This window comes from Coturnix japonica, chromosome 18 (genome assembly GCF_054131305.1).
Source record: "Coturnix japonica strain WE chromosome 18, WE-NBRP24, whole genome shotgun sequence".
Taxonomy (NCBI): Eukaryota; Metazoa; Chordata; class Aves; order Galliformes; family Phasianidae; genus Coturnix; species Coturnix japonica.
Window position 1 is genome coordinate 13,880,377 of NC_140680.1, and position 13,161 is coordinate 13,893,537.

Below are 13,161 nucleotides of genomic sequence, written 5' to 3' on the forward strand. Positions count from 1 at the left end.
TCCTGGTATCTGTTTCCATATGCTCTTACCACTGCTCCTGGTTCACCCCTAGGACCTCAGAGAGAGGAAAGTGGACCCGTGCCCTTCTTTTATTGTAACCTGATCACGTGCACAACTGTGGCAGGAAACAAATCCAGGTGGAGAAGAGCTTCCGCAGACACTACCCGTAATGACTGACCTCATTTCATAGGGACATGCTGTCCTTCAACTTCAGGTGTAGAAGGCCAGGACAGCAACAATGATCCTTAATGCACCTTTTAAGTACAATAATAATTTTGCACATATGAGTAAAGCTCACATTCTGTCAGATTTCTCAGTAGATTTTATTGGTATCTGTCACCAGGCATTCAACTCAAGGAAAGAAAAGAACCCCAAAAGGAAGTAACTGGAAATAACAAATTGCTTTGAATATTCCATTATCTTCTACTCCGTAACCCTGAAATGCACAAGAACCATTCATCTTGGCTTTGTGCTGGGAAAGGAACCAAACCGAAGCAAAAATGAATACAGCGTTCAAAGAGCACTGCTGGTTGAATGAGCACTGTGTGAATGCCAGCCACCTCTATGGCAGCCAGCAGCTCAATGTTACTAAAGAGTAACTTTGCTGGCAACATTCAGCTTTGATTAACAGCTACACAGCCTGGCATGGAATAGATTACATCATTACAGAGCCCACCTGACAACAAAAAAGGATGCATAAAAACAGATGTATGAAAGGGTTCAGCATATTTTCCTCCAGTATTCACTTAATAATTAGGAACAATAGCACTACCACAATTAGATATAACATCTAATTATTCCTAGCATGCATCCACATCCAAATATTACAAATCTTCTGAATAAATACAAGAGTAAAGTACTGTTTAAGAGGTGTGTCCATGTGTCATTGATCTCTCACAGAGCAGTACTCCACTTCCCTGTCACTTCTTGGTGCATGTTGGGTCTCTCTTTCATTTCACCTGGAAGTTATCTGTCCATGAGGAGCGAGATGCTTCTCCTTCTCCTCCCTTACTGATGGCTGAGCCAGGGGTTTTGATCCAAACTGGCATTCTCCTCCGCTGCCCCGGGAGCTGTGCCTTCAGAGAGGGGAGCTCGGCCCTGCAAAGAACAGAGCAGAGGACTAACTTTGGGATGCTAAAGGTAAGCAGGTGTCAAAGAGCAGCTGAGAAAGCTCATCTGAACCAATGAGAATGGGAGACCAATTTCCCCTACCCAGAGATAAAGGAAGAGCAGGGCGGGGACATGACTCGTGTGCCCCGGTGGCGCAGTGGTTAGGGACGCCACCCTGCAACTCTGGGGCCCGGGTTCGAATCCCCCTGTGGCGCAACAAGTGGTAGAAGTGCCGCTCTGCTACACACAGGTTCGAATCCCGGGGGTTGGACTCGATGATCTCTAAGGTCCCTTCCAACCCGCACGAGACTGTGACACTGTGATGATACTATGAACACCTAAGCAGTAAAAAGCCCTATAGCCTTACATACGACTTACATAAGGCCCTACATATGGACCTCAGAAAAGTATAAACAGAAATCGTTTATGAATCAGGAAGTGTGGAGCAGACACAAACCGTTTCCTCAGGAACAAATAACGTCACCTAATGCTAAATTATAGAGATAAAAATGAATGTGGGAACTCAGCAATAGAGGTAAAAGAGGCACAGAGGTGATAATATCACTTATACTGTCTCTAAAGCTTTGAAGGAAAAACAAGAAGCCATCACACCCACGGCCTCTATAAAGCTCCCGCCAACCCACAGAAGCACTCGGGGCCAAACGCTCGTTCCCACTCTTCCTCAACGCCCTCTCCGAGAGACCGCGCACCCCCGCATTCCCCCACCGCGGTCCCCCGCGCTCCGCTCTCTCACCTGCACAGCCCAGTCTCCTTCTTCTTGCCCGAGGCCGGCCGAGCAGAGCGAGCTCCGCTGCTCGGCCGAGCCCGGCGGCAGCCCGGCGGGGAAGCAGGGGAAGAGCGGCCCGAGGAAGCGGAACTCGCTGTTGACGGTGCCGGCGGCGAGGCGCACGTCGTAGACGTAGCTGCGGGGCAGGGAGCCGGCGCTGCTGTCGGCGGCCGACTGCGGGAAGACGGGCAAGGGCCCCGGCTCGCCCCTTCGGGCCCGCCTGAGCTTGGCGGCCACGGCGGCCGTGGCGCTGGCCACGAAGAGCGCGGACACGCAGGCCAAGCAGACGCTGAGGTAGAGGGTGAGGCGGGCGTCGGGCTCGGCGGCCGGCGCCTCTTGGCCGGCCCTTAGGTGCTCTTCGGAGAAGCCGTCGGCCAGGGCCACGGCCAGGGTGGCGCTGGCGGAGCGCGGCGGCCGCCCGCGGTCCCGCACCAGCACCACCAGGCGGTGCCGGGCCGCGTCGCGCTCGCCCACGGCGCGCGCCGTGCGCACCTCGCCGCTGTGCAGCCCGACGCGGAACAGCCCCGGCTCCGTCGCCTTGGCCAGCTCGTAGCACAGCCACGCGTTCTGCCCCGCGTCCGCGTCCACCGCCACCACCTTGGCCACCAGGTAGCCCGCCGGCGCCCGCCGCGGCACCAGCTCGCCCAGCGCCGCGCCGCCGTCGGACGGCGGGTGCAGCACCACGGGCGCGTTGTCGTTCTCGTCCCGCACCAGCACCCGCAGCAGCGCCGTGGCGCTCCGCGACGGAGAGCCCCCGTCGGCCGCGACCACCGTCACCTCCACGGCGCGCACCTGCTCGTAGTCCAGCGGACGCACCACCGACACGGCCCCGCTCTCGGCGTCCACCGACACGGCGGCCGCCTCCGAGCCCTCCTCCCGCACCAGCGCGTACCTCACGCGCCCGTTCGCGCCCGCGTCCGAGTCCGTCGCCTTCACGCTGCCCAGCCGCACCGCGCCCGCGTCGTTCTCGCTCACCGACATGCTGTACGCCGCCTGCGTGAAGCGCGGCGCGTTGTCGTTCACGTCGCCCACGCGCACCCACACGCTCTCGCGGGCGCTCAGCCGCGGCCGGCCCCAGTCCGTGGCCACGATGCTCACGTTGTACTCGCCCGTCGTCTCCCTGTCCAGGGCCGCGCTGGTGCGCAGCTCGTAGTGCTCGGCGAAAGCGGCCGTCAGCCTGAACGGCACGTCGCCCTCGATGGCGCACTCCGTCCGCCCGTTGTCGCCGGAGTCGCGGTCCCGCACGCTCAACAGGGCCACCACGGTGCGGGGCGGGGCGTCCTCGGGGATGGACGCGCTCACGGAGCTCAGCTCGATCTCGGGCGCATTGTCGTTCACGTCCAGCACCTCCACGTGAACATCGCAGTGCGCAGACAGACCCCCGCCGTCGCTGGCTCTCACTACCAGTTTGTGCGTTTTTGCTTCCTCGAAATCCAGATTACCGACGATCCGAATCTCACCGGTATCAGCGTTGAGATCAAAGAGCCGCATAGACCGATCTGTCAACTCTGTGAACTCGTACTGCACTTTGCCGTAGGATCCTTCGTCGGGATCCGTGGCCGACACCCGGACCACCAGCTGCCCCGGGGGGCTGTTCTCGGCCACTCGCACCTCGTACACCTCCCGCGAGAACACCGGCATGTTGTCGTTGGCATCCAGCACCACCACCCGGACCTGAGCCGTGCTCGACCGTGGTGGCGAGCCCCCGTCCGTGGCCGTGAGCACCAAATGCAGCTCCGGCTGCTCCTCCCTGTCCAGCTGCTTCTGCAAGACGAGATCCGCGAATTCAGCGCCTTTTTCTCCTTTTTGAACTATCGAAAAATGTGAGTTTGGGGAGAGACTGTAATTCCGCAAGCCGTAAATCCCCGAGTCTTTATCCCGCGCTCTTAGTAGGGGGTACCGTGAACCGATAGATGCCGTTTCGATAATCTTTAAAACCATCTCCTTCTGCGGGAACTCGGGGGCGTTGTCGTTCACGTCCCGAACCTCCACCTCCCCGCGGATCAGCTGCACCGGGTTCTCAAAGAACAGCTTAAAGAAGAGCGCGCAGCTCTCGCTGTGCGGACAGATCCGCTCTCGGTCCAGCGTCTCCGTCACCGTCAGGACGCCGCTGTGCGGATCCAGGCGGAAATGCTGCTCGCTCCCCTCGGACACCACGCGCGCCTTGCGAGCCGCCAGCTGGCTCGGAGAAAGCCCCAGGTCCTGGGCCACGTTGCCCACCAACGACTCCCTCGCCATTTCCTCCGCCACGGAATAGCGCAGCGTTTCGGCCCCGCTCTCCCACACGCAAACGCACACCAGCCACAGCAGCACTTGCCTCTCGCCGCCGCCGCCGCCGCCGCCGCTCCGGCTCCCGCTCGCCGTCCCTCTCCGCCACAGCCGGCCTTTCCCAGCGGCCCCCATCGCTCGCAGCCTTTCTCGCCGGCCCCGACGCTCGGCACCCAAAAGCCCAAAGCCTTTGCCAGCAGCTCGGCCCCAAAGCCCCCGAGCGCCCGGCTCCGTGCCCCGCCGCCCTTCCCGAGCAGCTCGCACGGCTCTTCTGGGCGCCTGCGCCTGAAAGCGCTGCGGGCAGAGGGAGCTGCCGCTCCGTGGCCAACATCCCCACCCAGCGGCACAAACTGGAATTGCTCCTGTTCCTTTTTCCGACCAGTTCCCGGTTCGAATCTCCTTTCCTCTTGCACACGCGACTCCAAAAGCCAATTTAAATACTCGCCGCCTTTGGCAGCAGGCTGCCTGCTTGCTCGCAGAGTTCTGCTCTGGGTTTTACTTCTCAGGTCTCCACGGCGAACTCTTTGCTCAGTGCAGAGTGGAATTTGCATCATATTTTGTCCTTTCCATCGCTGGCATTGGCATATTTTCCTCATTTTCTCTTCTTTGAATCAGCAATTGATAATTAAGAACCGTTGCACGTGAACACATAGCATAACTGAATGTGATAACTGGTGCCAGAGAGCTTACAGGGAAAGCTGCTGTAAGGAAATGATTCACAAGCACTCCAGCTTGCTGTCATACCAGGAAGATGATTCTCCTCTAGGACCGAATCCTGGTGCTGCTTTCTTCACATTGGGTGTGGTATAGCATCTCACCTGAAGGATCCAGGGCTCTCATGCTTTCCTGTGTGAAAGGCCTTGTTCTTCTCTGATATGACAAACATTCCCACCTTTATAGCTGTGCTTGATTTTATCACAACACAACAAAGCTCTCACGCCCGATTGAAAGTTGTCCCCAGCTGTATACAAACAAATCTAAAAGATGCAAACTACGTTCACAATTTGGAGATATTGACGTCTGGGGATTCCAAAAATGAAGCAATAAAGACAACAGGGCAGTGGAAGGGAATGGAAAGGTGCAGAAGGCATAGACTTCGTCACCCTTGCTTTATAAATTCCCTGTAAGTATTGAAAGGCCACAATGAGTTATCCCTAGGTCCTTTTCCAGGCCAAACAAATCAGGCTACTTCAGCCTTTATTTGTAGTGGAGGCTCTTCACACTTCTGGTCATCTTCACAGCCTACCTTCATCCTGCTTCAATTGCTCCACATCAGTGCTGGTGGCCACAGACCTGGACACAATACTCCAGGTGGATCCTAAAGAGGGCAAAGCAGCGAAGGAAAATCACCTCCATCACTCTGCTATCTCTCTTTTAATGGAGTCCAGAATACAGTTGGACATCTGAGTTGTATGCTTGCATTTATGGCTCATGTCATAGCTTTGGTCCACCTGAAACTATAAGCCCTTCTCCACAGGGCAGCTCTCTGTTACTTCGTTTCCCAGACTGTGCTCAAACTTGCAAATGACCTGAGCCAATTTCAAGCTACTTCAACCTGATGAAGCTTATTCACTTCACAGGGGCTCACTTTTCAAGCTTTTCCAGGCCTCTTTGAATGGTGACCCTTCCTTCTACTCTATCAAATGTACCACTCTAAAAAATGTTACCAGCAAACTTGCAGAGGGTGCATTTGATTCCACTGTCCAGATTCCCTGACAAGGATTTTGAAGAGCATTGGTCCCAGTGCAGACTCCAGGGGACACCACTTGTCACTCCAGCCCTCCAGCTGTTGGCCACATGGAGCTGTTGACCACAATCCTATGCCTGTAAGCATTCATTCGGTTCCTTGCCCACTGCACAGTCCACCATTCAAATGCATATCTCTTTAACTTAGAGATAAAGCTGTTGACAAAGGCCTTGCACAAGTCCATCTGGATGACATTGCTTACTCTTCCTTTGTCTTGTGATGTGTTCCTTCCCCATAGAAGTACATCAGGTGGATCAGACAGGTTCTGCCCTCGTTGAAGCAGTGTTGGCTGTTTTGTGTCACTTTCTTTTCTTGCATGTGTCTTAATATGGCTTTCGGAAGAATCTGTTCCCCAGTCTTCCCCAGAACAGACATGAGGATCTGTAGTCTGTAGTTTCTGAGCCTTCTGAGTAGGTCCTTTGGATATCATCCCTACCATCTATTGCGCCGAATGTGCCACTCACATGAAGCATCATCTTCAAACTAGGCAAGGTTGTATTTGATCCCACTGTCTTGATCCACTGAAAAAGATGATGGAGAATAGTGATCCCAAGACAAGTTGGGGACACCACTCAGATAAGAGATAGAGATAGAGAAAAGAAGTGATGCATAACCACCTGTAGATACAAAAAATAAAGACTGGATACACCTACTTGCCAATGCCCAGCCAGGACACAAGCAGTCGCTGGCCCCATGTTGTAATACAAGCAAAAATGTCCTTGGCTCTGTGCAGCACTGCTCAGCAAAAACTTAGTAGTCACTGTTCTAAACATGGTTGGTCTCCTAAAGGTAAAACAAACCATATCAGCCACTACAAAGGAAGTGAGCTCTATTCCCATGGCAAACAGGACAATCAGCAGCACAGAAACTTGTTATAAAAAACAGTTGTGTGGCATCATCAGCACACAAGGTTGGGAATGCAGCTCCTCAGTCATGTCACACAGCAGTTACTGCACATCCTGGTATCTGTTTCCATATGCTCTTACCACTGCTCCTGGTTCACCCCTAGGACCTCAGAGAGAGGAAAGTGGACCCGTGCCCTTCTTTTATTGTAACCTGATCACTGACAACAATGTGGCAGGGAACAGATCCAGGTGGAGAAGAGCTTCCGCAGACACTACCCGTAATGACTGACCTCATTTCATAGGGACATGCTGTCCTTCAACTTCAGGTGTAGAAGGCCAGGACAGCAACAGTGATGCTTAGTGCACCTTTTAACTACAATAATAACTTTGCACATATGAGTAAAGCTCACATTCTGTCAGATTTCTCAGTAGATTTTATTGGTATCTGTAACAAGGCATTCAACTCGAGGAAAGAAAAAAAAAACCCAAAAGGAAGTAACTGGAAATAACAAATTGCTTTGAATATTCCATTATCTTCTAATCCGTAACCCTGAAATGCAAAAGAACCATTCACCTTGGCTTTGTGCAGGTAAAGGAACCAAACCAAAGCAAAAATGAATACAGTGTTCAAAGAGTGCTGCTGGTTGAATGAGCACTGTGTGAATGCCAGCCACCTCTATGGCAGTCAGCAGCTCGGTGTTACTAAAGAGTAACTTTGCTGGCAACATTTAGCTTTGATTAACAGCTACACAGCCTGGCATGGAATAGATTACATCATTACAGAGCCCACCTGACAACAAAAAAGGATGCATAAAAACAGATGTATGAAAGGGTTCAGCATATTTTCCTCCAGTATTCACTTAATAATTAGGAACAATAGCACTACCACAATTAGATATAACATCTAATTATTCCTAGCATGCATCCACATCCAAATATTACAAATTTCTGAATAAATACAAGAATAAAGTACTGATTAAGAGGTGTGTCCATGTGTCATTGAGCTCTCACAGAGCAGTACTCCACTTCCCTGTCACTTCTTGGTGCATGTTGGGTCTCCCTTTCATTTCACCTGGAAGTTATCTGTCCATGAGGAGCGAGATGCTTCTCCTTCTCCTCCCTTACTGATGGCTGAGCCAGGGGTTTTGATCCAAACTGGCATTCTCCTCCGCTGCCCCGGGAGCTGTGCCTTCAGAGAGGGGAGCTCGGCCCTGCAAAGAACAGAGCAGAGGACTAACTTTGGGATGCTAAAGGTAAGCAGGTGTCAAAGAGCAGCTGAGAAAGCTCATCTGAACCAATGAGAATGGGAGACCAATTTCCCCTACCCAGAGATAAAGGAAGAGCAGGGCGGGGACATGACTCGTGTGCCCCGGTGGCGCAGTGGTTAGGGACGCCACCCTGCAACTCTGGGGCCCGGAGTTCGAATCCCCCTGTGGCGCAACAAGTGGTAGAAGTGCCGCTCTGCTACACAGAGGTTCGAATCCCGGGGGTTGGACTCGATGATCTCTAAGGTCCCTTCCAACCCGCACGAGACTGTGACACTGTGATGATACTATGAACACCTAAGCAGTAAAAAGCCCTATAGCCTTACATACGACTTACATAAGGCCCTACATATGGACCTCAGAAAAGTATAAACAGAAATCGTTTATGAATCAGGAAGTGTGGAGCAGACACAAACCGTTTCCTCAGGAACAAATAACGTCACCTAATGCTAAATTATAGAGATAAAAATGAATGTGGGAACTCAGCAATAGAGGTAAAAGAGGCACAGAGGTGATAATATCACTTATACTGTCTCTAAAGCTTTGAAGGAAAAACAAGAAGCCATCACACCCACGGCCTCTATAAAGCTCCCGCCAACCCACAGAAGCACTCGGGGCCAAACGCTCGTTCCCACTCTTCCTCAACGCCCTCTCCGAGAGACCGCGCACCCCCGCATTCCCCCACCGCGGTCCCCCGCGCTCCGCTCTCTCACCTGCACAGCCCAGTCTCCTTCTTCTTGCCCGAGGCCGGCCGAGCAGAGCGAGCTCCGCTGCTCGGCCGAGCCCGGCGGCAGCCCGGCGGGGAAGCAGGGGAAGAGCGGCCCGAGGAAGCGGAACTCGCTGTTGACGGTGCCGGCGGCGAGGCGCACGTCGTAGACGTAGCTGCGGGGCAGGGAGCCGGCGCTGCTGTCGGCGGCCGACTGCGGGAAGACGGGCAAGGGCCCCGGCTCGCCCCTTCGGGCCCGCCTGAGCTTGGCGGCCACGGCGGCCGTGGCGCTGGCCACGAAGAGCGCGGACACGCAGGCCAAGCAGACGCTGAGGTAGAGGGTGAGGCGGGCGTCGGGCTCGGCGGCCGGCGCCTCTTGGCCGGCCCTTAGGTGCTCTTCGGAGAAGCCGTCGGCCAGGGCCACGGCCAGGGTGGCGCTGGCGGAGCGCGGCGGCCGCCCGCGGTCCCGCACCAGCACCACCAGGCGGTGCCGGGCCGCGTCGCGCTCGCCCACGGCGCGCGCCGTGCGCACCTCGCCGCTGTGCAGCCCGACGCGGAACAGCCCCGGCTCCGTCGCCTTGGCCAGCTCGTAGCACAGCCACGCGTTCTGCCCCGCGTCCGCGTCCACCGCCACCACCTTGGCCACCAGGTAGCCCGCCGGCGCCCGCCGCGGCACCAGCTCGCCCAGCGCCGCGCCGCCGTCGGACGGCGGGTGCAGCACCACGGGCGCGTTGTCGTTCTCGTCCCGCACCAGCACCCGCAGCAGCGCCGTGGCGCTCCGCGACGGAGAGCCCCCGTCGGCCGCGACCACCGTCACCTCCACGGCGCGCACCTGCTCGTAGTCCAGCGGACGCACCACCGACACGGCCCCGCTCTCGGCGTCCACCGACACGGCGGCCGCCTCCGAGCCCTCCTCCCGCACCAGCGCGTACCTCACGCGCCCGTTCGCGCCCGCGTCCGAGTCCGTCGCCTTCACGCTGCCCAGCCGCACCGCGCCCGCGTCGTTCTCGCTCACCGACATGCTGTACGCCGCCTGCGTGAAGCGCGGCGCGTTGTCGTTCACGTCGCCCACGCGCACCCACACGCTCTCGCGGGCGCTCAGCCGCGGCCGGCCCCAGTCCGTGGCCACGATGCTCACGTTGTACTCGCCCGTCGTCTCCCTGTCCAGGGCCGCGCTGGTGCGCAGCTCGTAGTGCTCGGCGAAAGCGGCCGTCAGCCTGAACGGCACGTCGCCCTCGATGGCGCACTCCGTCCGCCCGTTGTCGCCGGAGTCGCGGTCCCGCACGCTCAACAGGGCCACCACGGTGCGGAGCGGGGCGTCCTCGGGGATGGACGCGCTCACGGAGCTCAGCGTGATCTCGGGCGCGTTGTCGTTCACGTCCAGCACCTCAACGTGAACTTTGCAGTGCGCAGACAGACCACCGCCGTCCGTGGCTCTCACTACCAATTTGTGTGATTTCGCTTCCTCGAAATCCAGGATACCGGACACTAGAATTACCCCGGTATCAGCGTTAAGATCAAAGAGGTGTTTGGACCGCGCAGATGCCTGCGTGAACTCGTACCGCACTTTGCCGTTGGATCCTTCGTCGGGATCCGTGGCCGACACCCGGACCACCAGCTGCCCCGGGGGGCTGTTCTCGGCCACTCGCACCTCGTACACCTCCCGTGAGAACACCGGCATGTTGTCGTTGGCATCCAGCACCACCACCCGGACCTGAGCCGTGCCCGACCTGGGCGGCGAGCCCCCGTCTATGGCAGTGAGCAGCAAATGCAGCTCCGGCTGCTCCTCCCGGTCCAACTGCCTCTCAAGGACGAGTTCCGCATATTTGGCTCCATCATCTCCTTTTTCGAGAGCAATGGAGAAATGAGAGTTTGGGGAGAGGGTGTAATTCTGCAAACCGTTAATACCCACGTCCTCATCTTGAGCATTTCCTAGCGGGAACCGAGATCCGGGTAATGTCGTTTCGACAATCTCCAGAACAACCTCCTTCTGCGGGAACTCGGGCGAGTTGTCGTTCACGTCCCGAACCTCCACCTCCCCGCGGATCAGCTGCACCGGGTTCTCAAAGAACAGCTTAAAGAAGAGCGCGCAGCTCTCGCTGTGCGGACAGATCCGCTCTCGGTCCAGCGTCTCCGTCACCGTCAGGACGCCGCTGTGCGGATCCAGGCGGAAATGCTGCTCGCTCCCCTCGGACACCACGCGCGCCTTGCGAGCCGCCAGCTGGCTCGGAGAAAGCCCCAGGTCCTGGGCCACGTTGCCCACCAACGACTCCCTCGCCATTTCCTCCGCCACGGAATAGCGCAGCGTTTCGGCCCCGCTCTCCCACACGCAAACGCACACCAGCCACAGCAGCACTTGCCTCTCGCCGCCGCCGCCGCCGCCGCCGCTCCGGCTCCCGCTCGCCGTCCCTCTCCGCCACAGCCGGCCTTTCCCAGCGGCCCCCATCGCTCGCAGCCTTTCTCGCCGGCCCCGACGCTCGGCACCCAAAAGCCCAAAGCCTTTGCCAGCAGCTCGGCCCCAAAGCCCCCGAGCGCCCGGCTCCGTGCCCCGCCGCCCTTCCCGAGCAGCTCGCACGGCTCTTCTGGGCGCCTGCGCCTGAAAGCGCTGCGGGCAGAGGGAGCTGCCGCTCCGTGGCCAACATCCCCACCCAGCGGCACAAACAGGAATCGCTCCTGTGTCTTTGCTTCTGCGATCTCCTTACCTCTTCCAGTCGTTAACCATAAGGCTCCGGTTAAATAGTCCATTCTTTTGAGGAATGGCAAAATGTTTTCCTAAGTGTTTTTCCATTCGTTCCGTAGTGGTGTTTTCCATTTCCCCTTCCCTTTTATTTATCCACGCAGGACCTTCAGGAACTTGAACAGATGGGGGAATCACAGATGTGTGAGAATATGAGCAACAGTGCCAGAAAGCCAGAAAAGGAAAAGTCTTGGAAGCAAATGCTTCGATCTCATCTTCATTCACCGTTAAGCATTATTCTCTTATTTTAGTCTGAGTAATTCACTGTTGCTTTCATATCTCCTTTTTTAAAATTTCATAACTGTATTATTACATTTCCTTCCTTCCTTCCTTCCTTCCTTCCTTCCTTCCTTCCTTCCTTCCTTCCTTCCTTCCTTCCTTCCTTCCTTCCTTCCTTCCTTCCTTCCTTCCTTCCTTCCTTCCTTCCTTCCTTCCTTCCTTCCTTCCTTCCTTCCTTCCTTCCTTCCTTCCTTCCTTCCTTCCTTCCTTCCTTCCTTCCTTCCTTCCTTCCTTCCTTCCTTCCTTCCTTCCTTCCTTCCTTCCTTCCTTCCTTCCTTCCTTCCTTCCTTCCTTCCTTCCTTCCTTCCTTCCTTCCTTCCTTCCTTCCTTCCTTCCTTCCTTCCTTCCTTCCTTCCTTCCTTCCTTCCTTCCTTCCTTCCTTCCTTCCTTCCTTCCTTCCTTCCTTCCTTCCTTCCTTCCTTCCTTCCTTCCTTCCTTCCTTCCTTCCTTCCTTCCTTCCTTCCTTCCTTCCTTCCTTCCTTCCTGAAATTTCTGTTTTTATTGACAACACTGAAACTTGTAAACCCTGCCATTGGCCAACTACAACAGTAGACAGAGTTTGGAATGCCATGCAGTAATAACAGTGACACCCAGGTTCCACTTGCTTATTCCCTCAGCAGTGCTTCTGATTGATCCTTGGGACCTCAGAAAGAAGAAGGTGGATCTGAAACCTTGCTTTACTGTAAGGTGCTTCATGGTAGATGTGGTGCTGTGAGGCACCATTATGACAGTGAACATATCCAGGGTGAGCAGTGCTTCCATGGACACTTCTCACTCCAACTCCATTCCTTTCACAGGAAGATGTTCTCCTTCAGCTTCAGGTGTAGAAGAGGTAATAAGAGGAGCAGTGATCCTTCACACAGGTCTTGGTAGAATATCTTTGCACATCAGAATATGGTGCCTTTAGAGTGAGGCTTTCAGATTTTAAAGAAATGTAGAATACAGTAGGGAACTTATTGTGCATTATTTAAGAGCTAATGCTTCTCTTTTCCTTTGAGTCACTGCAATTAAATGGCTATTTATAATAGAAAAAGCAAAACGTAGGTGAAGACACATTGTGTGTAGGACAGACTAATTAACAAAAGCCACACTACGATGTATAATCTATATGAATGTGTCAGAGACTTCTCTTATATCTTCCAGCACATCGTGATGTTGCAGGCTTCCTCTGTTTTTTGTTTAGTGATGACTCCTTTATCCAAAGAAGGTCATTTTAAATGACCAAGAAGCAGTTCTCCTCTTGAAGGTTCATATTTTATTCTTAGGAAGGAGCCATAGCAACATGTTCCAGTCAGTTCTTGTTGTGTCTCCATATTTCAAAACGTAGCATTCCTAAGAGAGTATTTATTCATCCCTAATTTCTGCAGTCTGAACAGTTCCTGTTTCCAAAATCTTGATCTTCCATTAGGATTTCACA

General features: G+C 55.1%; 2 protein-coding genes across 2 annotated transcripts; both read right to left on the minus strand.

The window, feature by feature from the left end:
* Positions 1-304: 304 nt before the first annotated feature.
* LOC146757952 (protocadherin beta-15-like) lies at positions 305-4,660 on the minus strand. The gene is made up of 2 exons (XM_085518986.1): positions 1,865-4,660; positions 305-1,098 (listed from the first exon to the last, which is right to left on the minus strand). The coding sequence occupies exons 1-2, from the start codon at positions 4,298-4,300 to the stop codon at positions 1,009-1,011; spliced, it is 2,526 nt and encodes an 841-aa protein (XP_085375112.1). The 5' UTR covers positions 4,301-4,660; the 3' UTR covers positions 305-1,008.
* Positions 4,661-7,173: 2,513 nt separating this feature from the next.
* LOC146757953 (protocadherin beta-15-like) lies at positions 7,174-11,426 on the minus strand. Its single transcript, XM_085518988.1, has 2 exons — positions 8,736-11,426; positions 7,174-7,968 (listed from the first exon to the last, which is right to left on the minus strand). The coding sequence occupies exons 1-2, from the start codon at positions 11,172-11,174 to the stop codon at positions 7,879-7,881; spliced, it is 2,529 nt and encodes an 842-aa protein (XP_085375114.1). The 5' UTR covers positions 11,175-11,426; the 3' UTR covers positions 7,174-7,878.
* Between the last annotated feature and the right edge of the window lie 1,735 nt (positions 11,427-13,161).

Coding starts and splice junctions, on each gene's coding strand:
- LOC146757952 (XM_085518986.1), bottom strand. CDS start 4,300: ATGGGGGCCGCTGGGAAAGGCCGGCTGTGGCGGAGAGGGACGGCGAGC. Junction 1,099..1,864: donor AAGGAGACTGGGCTGTGCAG/GTGAGAGAGCGG, acceptor TGTTCTTTGCAG/GGCCGAGCTCCCCTCTCTGA.
- LOC146757953 (XM_085518988.1), bottom strand. CDS start 11,174: ATGGGGGCCGCTGGGAAAGGCCGGCTGTGGCGGAGAGGGACGGCGAGC. Junction 7,969..8,735: donor AAGGAGACTGGGCTGTGCAG/GTGAGAGAGCGG, acceptor TGTTCTTTGCAG/GGCCGAGCTCCCCTCTCTGA.